Source organism: Rhagoletis pomonella, unplaced genomic scaffold (assembly GCF_013731165.1).
Source record: "Rhagoletis pomonella isolate Grant_MI unplaced genomic scaffold, Rhpom_1.0 Rhpom_scaffold_00007, whole genome shotgun sequence".
NCBI classification, from domain to species: domain Eukaryota; kingdom Metazoa; phylum Arthropoda; class Insecta; order Diptera; family Tephritidae; genus Rhagoletis; species Rhagoletis pomonella.
In genome coordinates this window covers 5,927,672-5,944,324 of record NW_023458561.1, presented here as the reverse complement: position 1 = coordinate 5,944,324, position 16,653 = coordinate 5,927,672, and the positions used below count along the sequence as shown (strand labels likewise).

Genomic DNA, 16,653 nt, shown 5'->3' with positions numbered 1-16,653 from the left:
GATTTCAGGAGATTGGAAAAGAATTGAAACTCCTTACCGAAAAATTCTAAAGGTATGAAAATACTTTTAACGAGTTTAGGTGTATTGATACCCCACCTTCTCCTAAACTTAAATAACCTTCGAAAAAACGTAAGCATGGCGGTGAAAAGATTATATTAAACCACATGCCTATGGATACTGATTCACTGCCGAATCCTTTTACCCCGGGTGCGAGCAACGAACTAATAATTTTTAATTCGCCCAATCCGCCGAATACTTAAGTTGCAGCTTCAACGGGTTGCACAACTAGGTCTAAATCTATAAGCACTCATCTTTATCGGAGGCTGCTTCAACAAGCCAATCCGCTTGTGCTATAACTGCCCCAAAGAGCTGACTGTTATTCCTCCTAAAAAATCCATCTTCATATCAAGGTATTCAAAAGATACTTCAGAGGAAGATGTAAAGTGTTATATAACATCCAGACTAAATCCAGATGATCTAAACGTCAGAAAATTTAAGTTTTCGCAAGAAAGAAACATTTCGTATTTTAAAATTGATATATCTGTTAAGTGGTTCGATAAACTTTTGAGTACTTCATTTTGGCCAAGTGATGCGTTCGTTCGCGAGTTTGAATTAAGCACTCGACAGCAAAGGAAAAATGTTCGTATCTCTGATCCCCCACATTTATCAAAAAACTGATAGGTAATTGTTGCTTCTGTATTTATTACCAGAATGTAAGAGGTTTAAATACAAAATTAAATGAGTTATACCTACAATCATTTGATCTTCATCACAAAATCTTAGTGTTAACTGACACTTGGCTTAAGTCAAATGTGCTAAATTCTGAAGTTTTGTGTAATAATTACGATATATATAGCAAAGGCCGTTTAAATAAAATAGGGGGAGGTGGTCTTATCGCAATTCAAACAGACTTTTCTTCGGAAGAAGTTCAGCTTACTGATACGGAAGGCATTGAATTCCTTTGCGTTCGAATGCCGTATCTCTCATTTAACGTTTACATTACTGTGATTTATATACCTCCTAATTCTGACCTTTCTATTTATGCAAAACATGCTTCGGTACTGCTTTCTCTATTTGCTATGGTCAACGTTATCGTGTTGGGGGACTTTATCCTACCGTGTGTTTCTTGGAACTTAATTGACGGTATTCTTATACCAGATTCTTCACGAGATGTCTTTAATCAATTCCTGAACGAAATTTCAGATCTTGGACTATATCAAACTAATTCAATTTGTAATAATTTTGGAAAATGTCTGGATTTGGTTTTTGTAGACGATGTTTCCAAACTGACGATTGTTCGCAGTGACCCATTCGTTACTCCTGAGGATTCTTACCATCCACCATTCGAATTATCTTTCACAGGGTCATACAATTCATGTTCTGTTACTAGTGTAAGTTCTGGAATTCGGCACTATTCTTTTAAGAATGCTAATTATGATAAGCTTAGGTTAGAGGTATCTAAAATAACTTGGCCAGAATATGACGGCAATGTTGAAGACAGTGTGCTACATTTTAGCAATACTTATATAGTATTTTCGATGCAGTTGTTCCGCTTGCTAAGGAAGTTAGTGTTTCCCGCAATGCGTTATGGTTTAATAGGGATTTAAAACGTTTAAAAAATCAGAAAACCAAAACATTTAAGCTTTATAAAATGTCAGGACAATCCTCCCACTACGCAGCTTATTCCATTCCCCGGCATAAGTATAATGTACTAAATAAAGAATGTTGCAGGAAATATATTAATAAGGTTCGCATTAGAATTTTCTCCAACCCGAAGTCGTTTTAGAGTTTCGTTAATTCAAAACGTAAAACTAACGGATTTCCTTCAACACTAAAAATGAACGATGTAATTTCTAGCGATGAATACACTATTGCCGATATGTTTGCTAATTTTTTTTAATCAAACTATTCTGCTATCACTGAATTAGCGGAGGAAAAGCTTTCTAGTTACCCCTTCTCTTTGACATGCTTTGACTTCAATCGAATTCCATCAATATCTGCTGACAATGTTTTCCTTCACCTGAATCGTTTAAAAAAATCTTTTTCAAGTGGTCCGAATGGTATTCCCTCATCTGTCCTTGAAAATTGTGCTGATTTTTTATATAAACAGTTAACAAATGTCTTCAATGCTAAAGCAGGGCATATTTCCCTCCTCGTGGAAGGAGTCGTTTATCGTACCACTATATAAAAATGGAAGCAGATCAAGTATTTTAAACTATAGGGGAATTCGAAGCTTTGTTCTATTCCAAAAGTATTCGAAGCAATAGTTACAGATGAATTATCGTTTTCTATATCGCCTGTTATTCATGCATCACAACATGGTTTCTGTAAAGATAAATCGACTGTATCAAATCTACTAGAATTAACCACACTTGTAACTAATGGATTTAAATTTAACTTGCAAACAGACGTAATTTACACCGACTTCAGCAAAGCCTTTGATAAAGTATCTCATTCAATTCTCTTACACAAAATCCAGAAGATAGGGAACGTTTGCATGCTGACCTGAACAGTGTCAGTATGTGGTGTGAAATAAATTCTATGTCACTCAACTTGAAAAAGTGCAAATTCATGTGCTTCTTAAGAAGACCAATTCAATCTCTTACTTATATGATATATGAGTATGACGTGGAGCAGGTAACAAATTTCATTGATCTAGGGGTAACCATGGACCCTAGACTAGAATTTAAATCTCATATTAACTCTTGTGTGAATAGGGCAAAGGGTGTTCTGGCATTTATTAAGCGATGGGCTAAGGAGTTCAATGATCCAATGGCCAATTTTAGAATATGCGTCAGTTGTATGGAGCCCGAGATATCAAACTCATTGTGACAGACTAGAATCTGTTCAAAAACCGTTTCTATTATTTGCAGTAAAAAACTATCTTGGCACAGGTCCAAGAATCTTCCACCTTACAAAAACCGTTTGAAGCTTATAAATTTGCCAACGGTTCACAGCCGCAGATAGGTGCTCGGTGTTTTATTTATAATAAAACTTTTGAAGGGGCTAGTTTATGCCATGATTTTAATAAGCATTACGATTACTTTGATACCTCTGACTCGCTTTTTATAATTAAGAAAATTTTGCTCTGCGTTTTAAATAAATAATGGTAATTCGTATTTGTAGCTTTTAGTTTTGAGGCAAATATAATGTAACCGTGTTTTTCGTGCCGGCGTTTCGGTGTAGAACAGACCGATCTGTTGTTAATTCTGTTGCTCTAACGTCAAGATATCTTCAATAATACAACATCCTAACGAAGCGTTCTATAGCATATCTAATGGTTCATCCTATGGTGCCCATACTGGCGTCTCGGACAGTATCTCGCGTTTCGATTGTACACCTAATGATACATCTAACGACGCCCTTACTGGCGTCCATAATGGTACTCTTCCAGATAGCAGACTTGCGACTGTACCCCTAAGGGTACATCTACTGGCGCCCACGATGGTAACCTTACTGTTATCGCGCGTTACGTATGAGAGAGACAGCTTGGATTATGAGCTCAGTGGATTAGGATATCCTTTTTCTGGGTTACTACCGCACGTATCATCACTACTGGAAGCAAAGAAATTGGAAATCTTTTTAAGGCGATTGTTCCTGATTTATAACATTGGAGTTGACTGCTTTTTATTGCATAGTGCAATCGCAATAGATGCGATCTCAATAGGAGCTATTTTATGCTTAAACTTTTAAAACCCTTTGTAATTGATGTAATAGCGTGTAAGAATACAATTTTCTGTAGACAAAATATATAAATAAATAAATAAATAAATCTCATAAAATCAGTGATTGTCCAGAGACGTTGTTTTGCGTTAGAACTCCTCCAATTAAGCAGGTACAAATTTAGTATAGGTTCACTTTAACATATAGCACGCATACAATTTATTATTCAGATATGAAATTAGAGTTATAGCGGAAAAACTCATATCTGAGTAATCAGTTGTATTGGAGCTATACGTTAAAGTGCACCCATTTCGATAATTTTAAGGAATAATGAAGGTAATATTAAAAAACCGTTATGTGCAAAATTTTAGTAAAATAACTTTGAAACTGAGGGAATTATTTATAAAATAGTTATAATTTAATAAAATTTTCAAATACCGTTATCTTGAGCCAATCTGGTAAAACGGGGGATGGCATTGAATTTAGAACGTCCCAAAAAAGTGAGTTCAACTTTCAAAATCTTTGCTCAAAATTTACAACTTGAGCAATGTAATTTGAACCCAGCTTATTCTTTTGTTTTCTATTTCATGTTTATTCCTCGTCTAACTTTTGAAGCACTTGATGAAAATGAATTACACTTATATTAATCGATTCATTAAGAGAGTACACAAGGTAGTTTCAATAAACAACTTTTAACGGATAATACATTTTTTTGAAGTTTCATAAATTGTGAGTATTATCACCGGCCTTGCCACTTTGATAATATTAAAACAATAAATCGGAGAATCTTTTTCTCATATTTATACCAATGTAGTAATATTTCAAATCAAAAACCATTATCAGTGCTTGGTATTTTTTTTACTTACGTAGCTCGCACTATTTTTTATTAAAACTATATAAAATATAAACTATTAAAGAATACTTCATCGTAATTGTTCTTTTTATACCCGAGCGCACTTGTGCACAAGGGTATTATAACTTTGTTCACATAACGGTTGTTTGTAACAGGCAAAACGAATCGAGATAGATATAGACAAATGTATACATAAATGATCAGGATGAAAAGAGAAATCGATTAAGCGGTGACTGTCTGTCCGTCCGTCTGTGCACACGATAACTCGAGTAAAAATTAATATATCTTAACGAAACTTGGTACGTGTACTTCTTTCGGGCGTAGGACGGATGGTATTGAAAATGGGAAAAATCGGACAATAACTACGCCTACATACCTCCCATATAACGGTAATTTTCAGAAATACGAAAACTGCGATATTTTAGTAACTACTGAAGATTATTCACTCAAAATTGTTATTGACAATAATTTTTAGACGAAAAATAAGAATATTATAAATTTTTGAAAAATGGGCGTAGCCACGCCCACTTATGGTTACATGTGTATATCTTGGTAACAGCTGCACCGATTTCTTCCACACTTGGCACAGTTATTGGCCTTGGTACAGGAAAATTTTTAAAATCGGACAATAACCACGCCCACATCCCATATAACGGTAATTTGGAGAAATACGAAATCTTCGATAAATCAGTAAATATTAAAGCTAATTTATTCAAAATTGATGCTTGCAACAATCCTTTACCAAGCAATACGCTTCTGATAAAATTTTGGAAAATGGGCTTGGCACCGCCCACTTATGATCACATATATATATATCGGTAACCGTTCAACCAATTTGTACCAAACTCGGTATTTTTATTGTGCTTGCCACATAAAAGCAAAACTTTGAAAATTATCGAAATCGGAATAAAATTCCGGCCGCTTTTCATATAACGGTAAATTTCAGAAATGCTTGAAACTGCAATATTTCGAAATTTAAGGACGCTAGTTTACTCAAAATTGATACACCTCGGCTAACCATCTAGCGGTAGGTTTCAGAAAGGTGAAAAAACATTTATTTAATATTTTCGCCGGGTATTTAATGTTCGGCTCCACCCGAACTTAGACTTTCTTACTTGTTATTTTATAATAAACACCACGCGCGCTTTATTTTGCTATTTTTTCGTTTTCTTATTTAAAATGCAATCCTGCAATTTAAAAATCAAATTCTAAAGAATGTTCTTCCCAAATAAAACCTTTTTATATTTTGGTTCAAATTCCATTTTAAATTTCTCATCAGATTTTTGAAAAAATTTGGCTTTGTGATTAGCATATCACTATTAACTTTCACAAATTTTTAATTTAAAATGCAAAACCGCGTATCCAGACAATGCAAAAGCACGTATGTGAGGTATCATAAATTATTTTCGAGGGAGTAAAAACACTCATATTTCAAAACGGTTCTCTTTTTTTTTTACAAAGAAATCGCATTTCGGGACGAATGGATAAAGGTTGAGCCAAGAGCTTGTGTGAGCAAATCCAATTTTTGGCAAAAAATGTCAGTTACGCGGTTTGGTACAACGACAATACGCGGTTTTGTGCTTTACACGACGAAGTGCAAGTATAAACTTTCTTTATGCGTTCTGAAATCTAGTGGTCAACCCCATTTTCGAAATTATTTAGCCGGCACAATTTTCAAGTCCATAAAATAAAATCTTCTGCTTAAAAAAATATATTTCTTCTAGTGATCAGGCAGCATGAATTTGATGAAATGTCATAATTTTATTGAAAGTCAAATGGTTAACAACAACAACGAATGTCATTAAATGAAACTACCTTCTTTTTTGTATCATGGAGAGTACGAATAAAATGATATATAGAACAAGGTTCTCACAAATTTAAAAATTAACATTCTTTTTTGGAGAGTGCACCTATTTTTTTACCTTCCTTTTATTAACTCAGGATGTAACTATGTAATATTGATGCGCCTGAACGATGCAGCGATTTCTATTCCCAAGTTACATACCTGATGACAGTACGAATAGAAATTATAATAGGGAGGTTTTAGTTTTTTAAACTATAATTTTATTAGATTTGCCCATATACAACCGCGATGGGCAGAGAGAGCTTTACTACGCACGCGCCGATATAAAATGTAGAAGAAGCTTAAAAGAGCTTTGCACGCAGGCAAGGCAGTACCCAAGAATGATAGAATACAAGATTGCGCCAATCGAGCTGAGAGCAACCGGGCGTGCCGACAACAAATACCAGAATGAGGGGGCAAGACAAACTCGACCAAGAATGATAGAATACAAGATTGCGCCGATTGCAGCAGAATTCGTGAGAGTAATTTTGGCGTGACGTCACTGTGAAGTAGTCTTTCAGGAGGGAGACTCTATAACCAGTTAGCGACAGTTAGCGTCGCACTTGTTGACGTAAAAATATTTCATATCATACGTCAACAAAACCGATACCGAAAATTGTCGCTAACTGGTTACAGAATCTGCCTACAAAAGTGATATCGTCCGATTCAGCTGGAACAAAAATGCTTCAAACAAGTAAGAGTTTCTCTGTATTATGGCCTCGAACCGACCTATATATATCTTTTATTTGAATCAGTATTAAAAGCTCTATTGGCTCCTACATTCGGGTTTTGATAGGCGAGTCTCCCCTGAACCGTTTTTTCCATATTTATGGCTTATGTGCGCTTTTATTCGAAGCCTAAATATTTCGGTATCGAGTGTCGAGAGTATTGGATACTTAAAAGTATTGACTCAGCACATCACTACTGCTGTCATCTCGACTGTGACGTCAGCAAAACAGCTGATTCTGTCAAATTCACTGAGAGCCGATTAGCGGTATTGCCATCGGCGCCACCTTCTGTATTCTCTGCACCGTGATATGTGGCAGTACTCATGTTAAGTGTTGCAGTATAATACAAGTATTACCAGCGCTTAACGGAGCCATTAGCTATTTCTACCACGAGAAGATTAACGACTAAGATTGAACGATTCATCACGATTGGGGTATTCACAACGGTGTCGTAAGTGTCGTATTTTTGTATTTCGTAAACTTTAAACGACTAAAAATATATTGGCTGCATTTCTTTATTCATTCTGAATGTTTGGAATAAACTTTTTTGTTTATTTATTCTTTAGAACGTTCCTGATGATATGTTGACGTATATTTCAAACGCATTCTGTTTATTCCGGCTGTGAAATGGGATTATCCGGAATGTATAAAGAAACGCAGCCATTAAGGGGGCTTGCAAGTACCACAAAAGTCATATTATAAATTTTCACAGTGATACAAAAAATTGGTTTTGGTTTCAAGTCCTCTAAACATTTATTTAAGCTATTAAAGGTTACGACATACAAAAATACGACCCTTACGACATCGTTGTGAATACTTCAAATATTAGCGAGCAGGTAATGTGTAGTTTTGAAGCTACAAGCTAAACAAAGAATTTAAAACACACTTAAGGATGTATTTTCTTCACGTTATCTCAACAGCTCCCGTTATCTCAACAACTCCTGAGTGCGAGTTCGACTACCAAGACAAGAAACAAATAAAATGTATGTAATTTAATAAGCTATAAACCATATTTTGAATAACCAAATACGAGTCTACCTATATTTACTATTTCGTCCATTTTTCGTCTTCATACTACATCCGTTAATTTTTGCACCATATTTTACAAAAGTACATACTTACATACATTAATACGTACATATCTATCTACTCTACCTTGGGATGTTATTACTCGAGCACGGGCTAGGTCGGCTTTGTTTCCCACTAGAATGACAGCCTTATCTTTGATGTAGTTCTCCTGCCACAGGTACTTAACTATTTCCTCTGCTGCACGGAACGACGATTTTTCGACCACAGAGAAGACGACAACACAGCCATGCGGCTCATATGTTGATAGACAATTTTCAACCTGTTTTGAAATGATGATAAATGATCAAATATGTAATTAAGAAATTTTTCGTATTATGTATATCCGACAAATACCAGTGCAAAAAATGTGGCATGAACATGGGAAGCTGTTTTTCATGGCAGAAATACACTCGGAGGTTTGCCATTGCCAGCCGTGGGGCGGCCGCTGTTAAGAAAAAAGCTCTTTCTACATTTCTTTGCGATGCTGCTTTGACGAGGGCTTGAACCCAGGCCCTGCGGAGTGGAAGCACGCACTGCTTACCACTACACCACAGCACTTTATTATACTAAAATTGAATGCACTATAAAGCTACTCGAAATCTTTCTAGGAAATCTAAATAACAATATCGCAATTTTGATGAACATTTTTTTAAGTTTACTTAGTTTTTATGAACTTTGTGCATGCTTTGGAACTTTTATTTATGAGGGATGTTATAAAGATCGACCCATATTTTAAACGAAAATAATTAACATTAAATAAAACAAGTAAGAAAGTCTAAGTTCGGGCGGAGCCGAATATTAAATACCCGGTGCAAATATTAAATATATGTTTTCCACCTTTCCGAAAAGCTACCGCTACATGATAAGCGGGTGTATACATTTTAAGTATACTAGCATCCTTAAATTTCGAAATATTGAAATCAAATAAAACACCTCTTTGAGGTAAAATTTTCGAGTGACGAAAGCTGAACTAGAAACACAAAGGCAGCGTTTCTTTATACATTCCGGATAATCCCATTTCACAGCCGGAATAAACAGAATGCTTTTGAAATATACGTCAACATATCATCAGGAACGTTCTTAAGAATAAATAAACAAAAAAGTTTATTCCAAACGTTCAGAATGAATAAAGAAATGCAGCCAAAATTTATGATATCAATTTCGTGACGAAAATTATACGCATTTTTTAACTGCCTTGGGAACGTAGGCAAAATCTTTTTTACTCATACGAATCGTTGCAAAAGTTCTGTTTTTTGTTTTGTGTTTCTAGCAGTAGACGGATTTTCACAACGTTCCGAATAAATAAAAAAAGATTTTCTGTACGTTTCAAATGCAGTTAAAAAATGCGTATATTTTCGTCACGAAATTGATATCATAAATTTTGTGTTTCTAGTTCAGCTTTCGTCACTCGAAAATTTTACCTCAAAGAGGTGTTTTATTTGATAAAAATCGACGAAAATACAAACAATAATCTAAATGTTTTTTTTTTTCTTAAATAAATTGCTAAAAATATTATGTAAATCTAAATTATGTATTCAAATCGATGTGTCCATTGAAACATATAATTTTTCGAATACGGAATAAAGCGAAAAAGAATGATCATCCTTTGTATTCGAAAAAAAATAAGTGCGCCTGGGCCACACTGTAGAAGTGAAACTTACGTTACTTATCTATCTATACATACACACATCTGCTTTTGTTTAAGGTTATATTTTTTCCCTTTTTTTTATATCAATGTAGATCTCTACCTCTACCACTGTTCGCTTTAATAACATTCATGTTATTCTGTTTTTCCATTATCTTCATTTTTATCTTCACACTCTATCGATATAACGTCCATCAAACTATCGATAACAAAATCGATGGCAAATTCGATAAAAATTTCAATAGCAACATCAATAATACCATTGGTAACTAAATCGATTAGAAAATCAATAAAAATAACGATAACAAAATCGATAACCAAATCGATAAATATCGATAACAAAATCGATAAATATCGATAAAAAAATCTTTAAGTATCGATAATAAAATCGATAAATATCGATAACAAAATCAATAAATATCGATAACAAAATTGATAAATATCGATAACAAAATCGATAAATATCGATAACAAAATCGATAAAGATCAATAACAAAATCGATAACAATATTAATAAATATCGATAACAAAACCGATAAATATCGATAACAAAATCGATAAATATCGATAAAAAAATCCATAACAAAATCGATAAAAATCGCTAACAAAGTCGATAAATATCGATAACAAAATCGATAAATACCGCTAACAAAAACGATAAATAAACACGATAACAACATCGATAAGAATTGATAACAAAATCGATAAATATCGATAGTAAAATCGATAACAAATTCGATAACAAAAACGATAATCATCGCTAACAAAGTCGATAAATATCGAGAACAAAATCGATAAGAGTCGACAAAATCGAGAAATATCGATAACAAAACCGGTAAGTGTCGATAACAAAACAGATAAATATCGATAGCAAAATCGATAAATATCGATAACAAAGCCGATAGAAATATCGTTTTTTTATCGATAAGTCTCGAGAATCTCGAAAATCTCTAAAATCCCAAAACAGTTCCCAGTTTGAGTCTCTGTGTCTCTCTCTATATCCTTTCCTCTTTAATTACCCTTATTTTAATCTTTCTTCCCCTATCTTCATCTTTACTTTTATCGGTATTCTCATCCTCATCTTTGTTTTTACTTTTATGTTTATCATTTTCCTGATCAGCATATTTATTCCCCTTCACCTTTGCCCTTATATATATAACTAGCTTATACCCGCGGGTTTCACCCCGCGCTTTTATACAAATATGAAAAATAATTTAATGATGTTAGGTTTTATTTCTGCGCCCATTTCGTTATAGCTCGTTATTTTTTAAGCGAGTTAAAGTATTTAGGCCATTTAAAACTATGAAATTATAAAATCTCGCCTGCGCGCTAGGCATACGAAAGATATCAATCCCTCTAAGTTTACCTTAAAATGGTTCCAGGTATACAACGCGTGAACGTGTAACCTTCTTGGAGGTGCCACGGCGGGTTCTAATATTTCCAACTCAAATTTAGTAACCTGGCCTTGATAAAATACCACTTCTCATTACTGTAGCAAATGCCTCAAGAGAGCTTTAGATTATAAGGCCGAACCCGGCTCTCCCTTTTCCATTTAATGAAATTTATTCTGTCAGTACGGCACTTATAAAATAAATCTCCATAACTAATTTAAAATACCTCGAGAGATTTTCTATACTTCCAAAGATATGTATTAAGAAGTTTTTAGTATGTATGGGAGGCGACATGCCTCTTTTTTTAATAACTCACATTTTTTCCATGAGCAATTGATACATTTTGCATACACAACTCCATACCAAGTTCCAGTATTCTTCCACAAACACTTCCAGGGATATGTGACAAGAAAAAGTAAATTTGTACTGGAAGTGCCACGCCCCTTTTTCTTATAACCCTAATCTTCTTCCATGAATTTAGAATTGATTTTACATACCCCAGTACCAAGTCCCAGTACTCTACCTTGAACACCTTTAGAGATAAGCAGTATAAAACAGTAAATTTGTACGAGAGAACCATGTCCCCCGAATAACGCAAATTTTTCTCCATGAGTATGGAATTAATTTTGTATACACATCTCGGTGCCAAGTTCCAGTCCTCTGCAATAAACACCTCCAGAGATATGCAGCATAGAAAAATCAATTTGCATGGGAGTTGCCACACCACCTTTTCCAATAACTCTCATTTTTCTCCATGAGTATGGTATTAGTTTCACATACATACATATGTATTTCCATACCAAGCTTGAGTGCTTTACCCCAAACATTTGAAGAGATATGCAATATGAAACTTTCAGTCAGTATGGGAGATGCTACGCCTCTTTTCCAAAAACGTCCATTTTTCTCCGTCAATATGAACATGATTTCACACAGTGTTGGCAAACTGTTAATCAGATTAACGATTAAAAATTAACGATTAAAATGTTAATCGCGTTTGACGATTAAATTAATTACTCGTAATCAACTCTACGATTAATGATAACATTTTTTTAATCGTTAATCGTTGGCTGCGATTACATTTAAATAATTTAAAACATTAATCGTTAATCCAATTAAAAATAAAATCTGATTAATTTGTCTAATGTGTCCAAGTTTGAAACCAAACACCAGTTAAAGTAATTATTTTGTGTTTTACGCTTATAAAAAGCACATAATATAAAAAAATTATAATTATTGTTATTAGTAATACATAAACTGGGAACTTTTACAAACCTAGTTTGTAAAACGTTTGTTGGTATACATATATCTTAATGAAAATACACACCAAATTGCTTAGATTGATGAGGAAGCCCGACATAGCCAAACCGGATTAACTTGCTTTGTGTGCACAGGGAAATTCCAGCATAACTTAATTAATCACCAAACCTACTTGATCAAATTAAGAGTTAATGATTAAAAATTAATTGCTTAATCGCGGTTACGGTTAACTGTTTAGTCGGATTAAAATTAATCATGATTAACTATAATCAGATTGAATTTAATCGAATTAACTAACTAATTAAAACATTAATCGATTAATGCCAACTTTGATTTCACATACATATCACTATACCAAGTTTCTGTTCTCTCCCACAAATACTTCCAGAGATATGTATGTAATATGAACATTCCAATTTGTATGGAAGGGGCCTTGAGTTTTCGGACTTACTTTCAGTCTAAGACCATCCTTCCGAAATCCGTAGTAAGTGTACTAAATTTTGTTCTGATCGGAAAACTGGTTAAGGAAGTAGCCTATTTTTCAATCCAGGTCATAAGCCATCTTTGAACAAAATTTCATTTCCGACCAGGTGGCAATTCTTAAAAAAGATTTCCAGTCTAGGTCATAAGCTATCTGTGTGCAAACTTTCATGCAAATCAGTTCAGTCATTTACGCGTATTAATTTAATTAAACTTTCCTAATACGTGATAACTCTTAAAATAGTAGCCTATTTTCCAACATAGGTCATAAGCTATCTCTGTGCGAAATGTCATGCAAATCTGTTCAGTCGTTTCCGCGTATTTATTTAATTAAAACTTTTTTAACAGGTGGCAACTCTTTCAAAAAATTTGCCTATTTTCCACTGTAGGTCATAAGCTATCTGCTTGCAAAATTTCATGCAAATCCGTTCAGATTTTCAGCGTATTAATTTAATTAAACTTTTTTAGCAGGTGGTAACTCTTGAAAAAAGTAGCCTATTTTTCAACCTAGCTCATAAGCTATCTGTGTGAGAACTTCCATGCAAATCAGTTCACTCATTTCCGCGTATTAATTAAAATAAACATTTCTAACAGGTGGCAACTCTTAAAAAAGTAGCCTACTTTCTAACCTAGGTCATAAGCTATCTGTGTGCAAAATTTCATGCAAATCCGTTTAGTCGTTTCCGCGTATTAATTTAATTAAACTTTTTTAACAGGTGGCAACTCTTCCAAAAAATTCGCCTATTTTCCACTGTAGGTCATAAGCTATCTGCTTGCAAAATTTCATGCAAATCCGTTTAGTCGTTTCCGCGTATTAATTTAATTAAACTTTTTTAACAGGTGGCAAATCTTCCAAAAAAATCGCCTATTTTCCACTGTAGGTCATAAGCTATCTTTGTGCAAATTTTCATGCAAATCCATTCAGTCGTTTCCGCGTGATGATTTCCCAAACATCCAAACATACAAACTTTCACATTTATAATATTATTAAGATTATTAAGATTAAGATTAAAGTGTTTAAATTTACCTCGGTCTTCGTTTTTACCTTTATCTTTACACATCTTTGTTTTTATTTTTATTTTTTTTATATTTACCTTTGCCTTTATAATTTTCTTTTTCTAAGTACGTACTCACCTTTACTTTCATTCTTGTATTGTTATTTCTAAGTGTCATCCTCTAACCTATTATTAGCAAGTTTTTGTTAAATTCATACCATATACATACACACAAGAAGTACTTGTTTCAGCCCCAACCATTTCCGTTGCATACACACAAGAAGTACTTGTTTCAGCCCCAACCATTTCCGTTGCTCCATTTCCGATGCACCATTTCCGTTGCATCATTTCCTTTCCATCATTTCCGTTGCACCATTTCCGTGTGCAATTTCCGCTGAATTTGCCAATTTACTCCCTCCCAACCAACCACCGCTAAAGAAGTTTCACTTCAAAAAAAAAAATAAAATATGAGAAATGATAAAAATGTATCAACTTGGTACCACCTTTGGATACAATAAACCACTATATTCGTCTGGTTCACGGTGTCCTTGAACCAGATTCAACTGAATCGGTCTGGAACGATGGAATTTTCGATTAGACTATCTTAGGGGGGTGTTCCAGTGTTAGAATACGTGAAGTTCAAAATCATGGCAAGTGCCGAATTCAAAAACGGTAACTTTTTCGATTTTCAGGTAGGGTTTCGATAAGATTCTTGATGAATAAGTATATATATTTACATATATACAAGTCGATTGTATACTATTTATACATATATGTGCAGGTCCGACTATAGGGTGGGGCTGTTTCTCAACGGGCCCGGATTTTTCCTTAAATTTAGTTGGAAGATAAAAATTACAAAATTTTGTTAAATTTGATTATTTAATATTCATATAGCTTTTATAATATTCAATAAATGTGAAAGCGCCAATCTGGCCTAATGTGAAACATAGAAAGGTTCCGAAGTTAACACGTGTTGTATAAATGTTGTCGTCGCAATGATTTTCCCATGGTTCATCAAACATTTAGGACTCGAAATTGTAGAGCGACCTTCATAGAGATTCGAAGTAATTTACAACAGGGGAAAATCAGAAATCAATAGAAGACGAGTTTCTTGCATGCAGTCCTTTTGAGCTTAAAGGAACGCATTTGACCAAAACACAACAAACTATTTTACGCATTCACTTGATCCGTACAACAGTATAGCAAAACAGATTCTGAATTTAGGCGAAGCTTTTCTATAAAAAAAAGACATTCTCCACGAAAATACTTGGTATTTTTCAAAAGCACTGAATAAGGATGTGATGATAACGTTGGAAACTCGTTTAAATATTAAAAAAAAAAATTAGAGTTAGAGGGGGGGCCGTCCCTATTAAGTACAGGCCCCGGACGATAATACAAGTTTATATTATGAAGTGAAAAAACTAACTAATAAAAGAACACCTATAAAATAATAAGTATTTATAGTTAATTTTTTTGAAGCCAGATAAAAGTAGGCCGTTATAAGTGGACCAAAAGTTGGCTATTGTAGTAGACGACTACGTAATTCGCCACAGGCCAAAATAACGTAAGCGACATTTTTTTCAAATTTTTTATTTTTTTTTTTATGCAGAAATGCATCTGGATGCTCTAGGAATATCATCAAAGAGAAAATTTTGAGAAAATGTCGCTTACGTAATTTTAGCTGTTCGAGCTCGATATTTAAAAAATCACTCATATACAGTCTTATTTATACTATACTTAAATACGAAATATCGGCTGAAAATGGAAAAAGTTACCGTTTTTGAAATCGGCACTTGCCACGATTTTGAACTTCACGTATTCTAACTCGGGAACACACCTCCAAAATAGTCTAATCGGAAATTCCATCGTTCCAGCCCGATTCAGTTGAATCTGATTCAAGGACACCGTGGATTGTCTCGTAGTTTATTTTTCTTAAAATTTCTACTGGGTGTGGGGCGCACACATGTGCTTTTTTAAGAATTTTTACTTCCATCACGTGTACGGTGTTGCGCTCGTGCTATTAAACTAATGCTTTTTTCTCAAGTAGTTTTGCTCAGTGGCAATTTATACATTTTATGTAAGTAGTAGCGGCAGATTGGGTGAAATAAATGCATTCATACATACATATTAAAGTGGTCCAAAAATGTATGTCAAAAAAAATAAGGTCGGATTTTTAATGCCGCCACCCCCTAGGATTGTTCTACATCGAAAAAAATATACCCCTATTTTTTTATTTTGAAAAAAAATAGGGAGTGCTCAAAGCGCTCAAAGTTTTCCATGTATTTTATATGGGGGAAAAACAACTTTTCGTAGAGATAGTGTAGAATTCTTGAAAATCAACAGTTTTCGATCGGAAAACTTTTCTTATCTTCAGGAGATTCCCAGTAATAATACGCAATTGTCTCTTTAACCAATTTTTAATAGTAACTATATTTTATAGGTCCTCCTCCAAAACCCCTAGAAAATGCAATGGAAAAATCTTTAATCATAAAAAATAGTTAAATAATCAATTGGATATTAATACTGGAAGTCTCCTGAAGAGAACCGCAGTTTTCCGATTGAAAAATATTGATTTTTAAGAGTTTTATACCATTTCTACGAAAAATGGTTTTTTCCATATAAAATACATGGAAAACTTTGAGCGCTTTGAGCCTCCCCTAAATATTCTTATACCCGAGCGCACTTGTGCACAAGGGTATTATAACTTTGTTCACATAACGGTTGTTTGTA

At 34.0% G+C, this 16,653-nt stretch overlaps 1 protein-coding gene across 8 annotated transcripts in view; it reads right to left on the bottom strand.

Moving 5' to 3' along the window:
- LOC118742273 overlaps positions 1-16,653 on the bottom strand; it is a gene marked incomplete at its 5' end in the record, with an annotated part of 156,526 nt that overhangs the window by 36,415 nt on the left and 103,458 nt on the right. For 4 of the 8 annotated variants that reach the window (XM_036474217.1, XM_036474221.1, XM_036474218.1 and 1 more), the window contains 1 exon segment: positions 8,243-8,435. In XM_036474217.1, the coding sequence (XP_036330110.1) occupies positions 8,243-8,435 (193 nt within the window). 8 annotated transcript variants of the gene reach the window in all.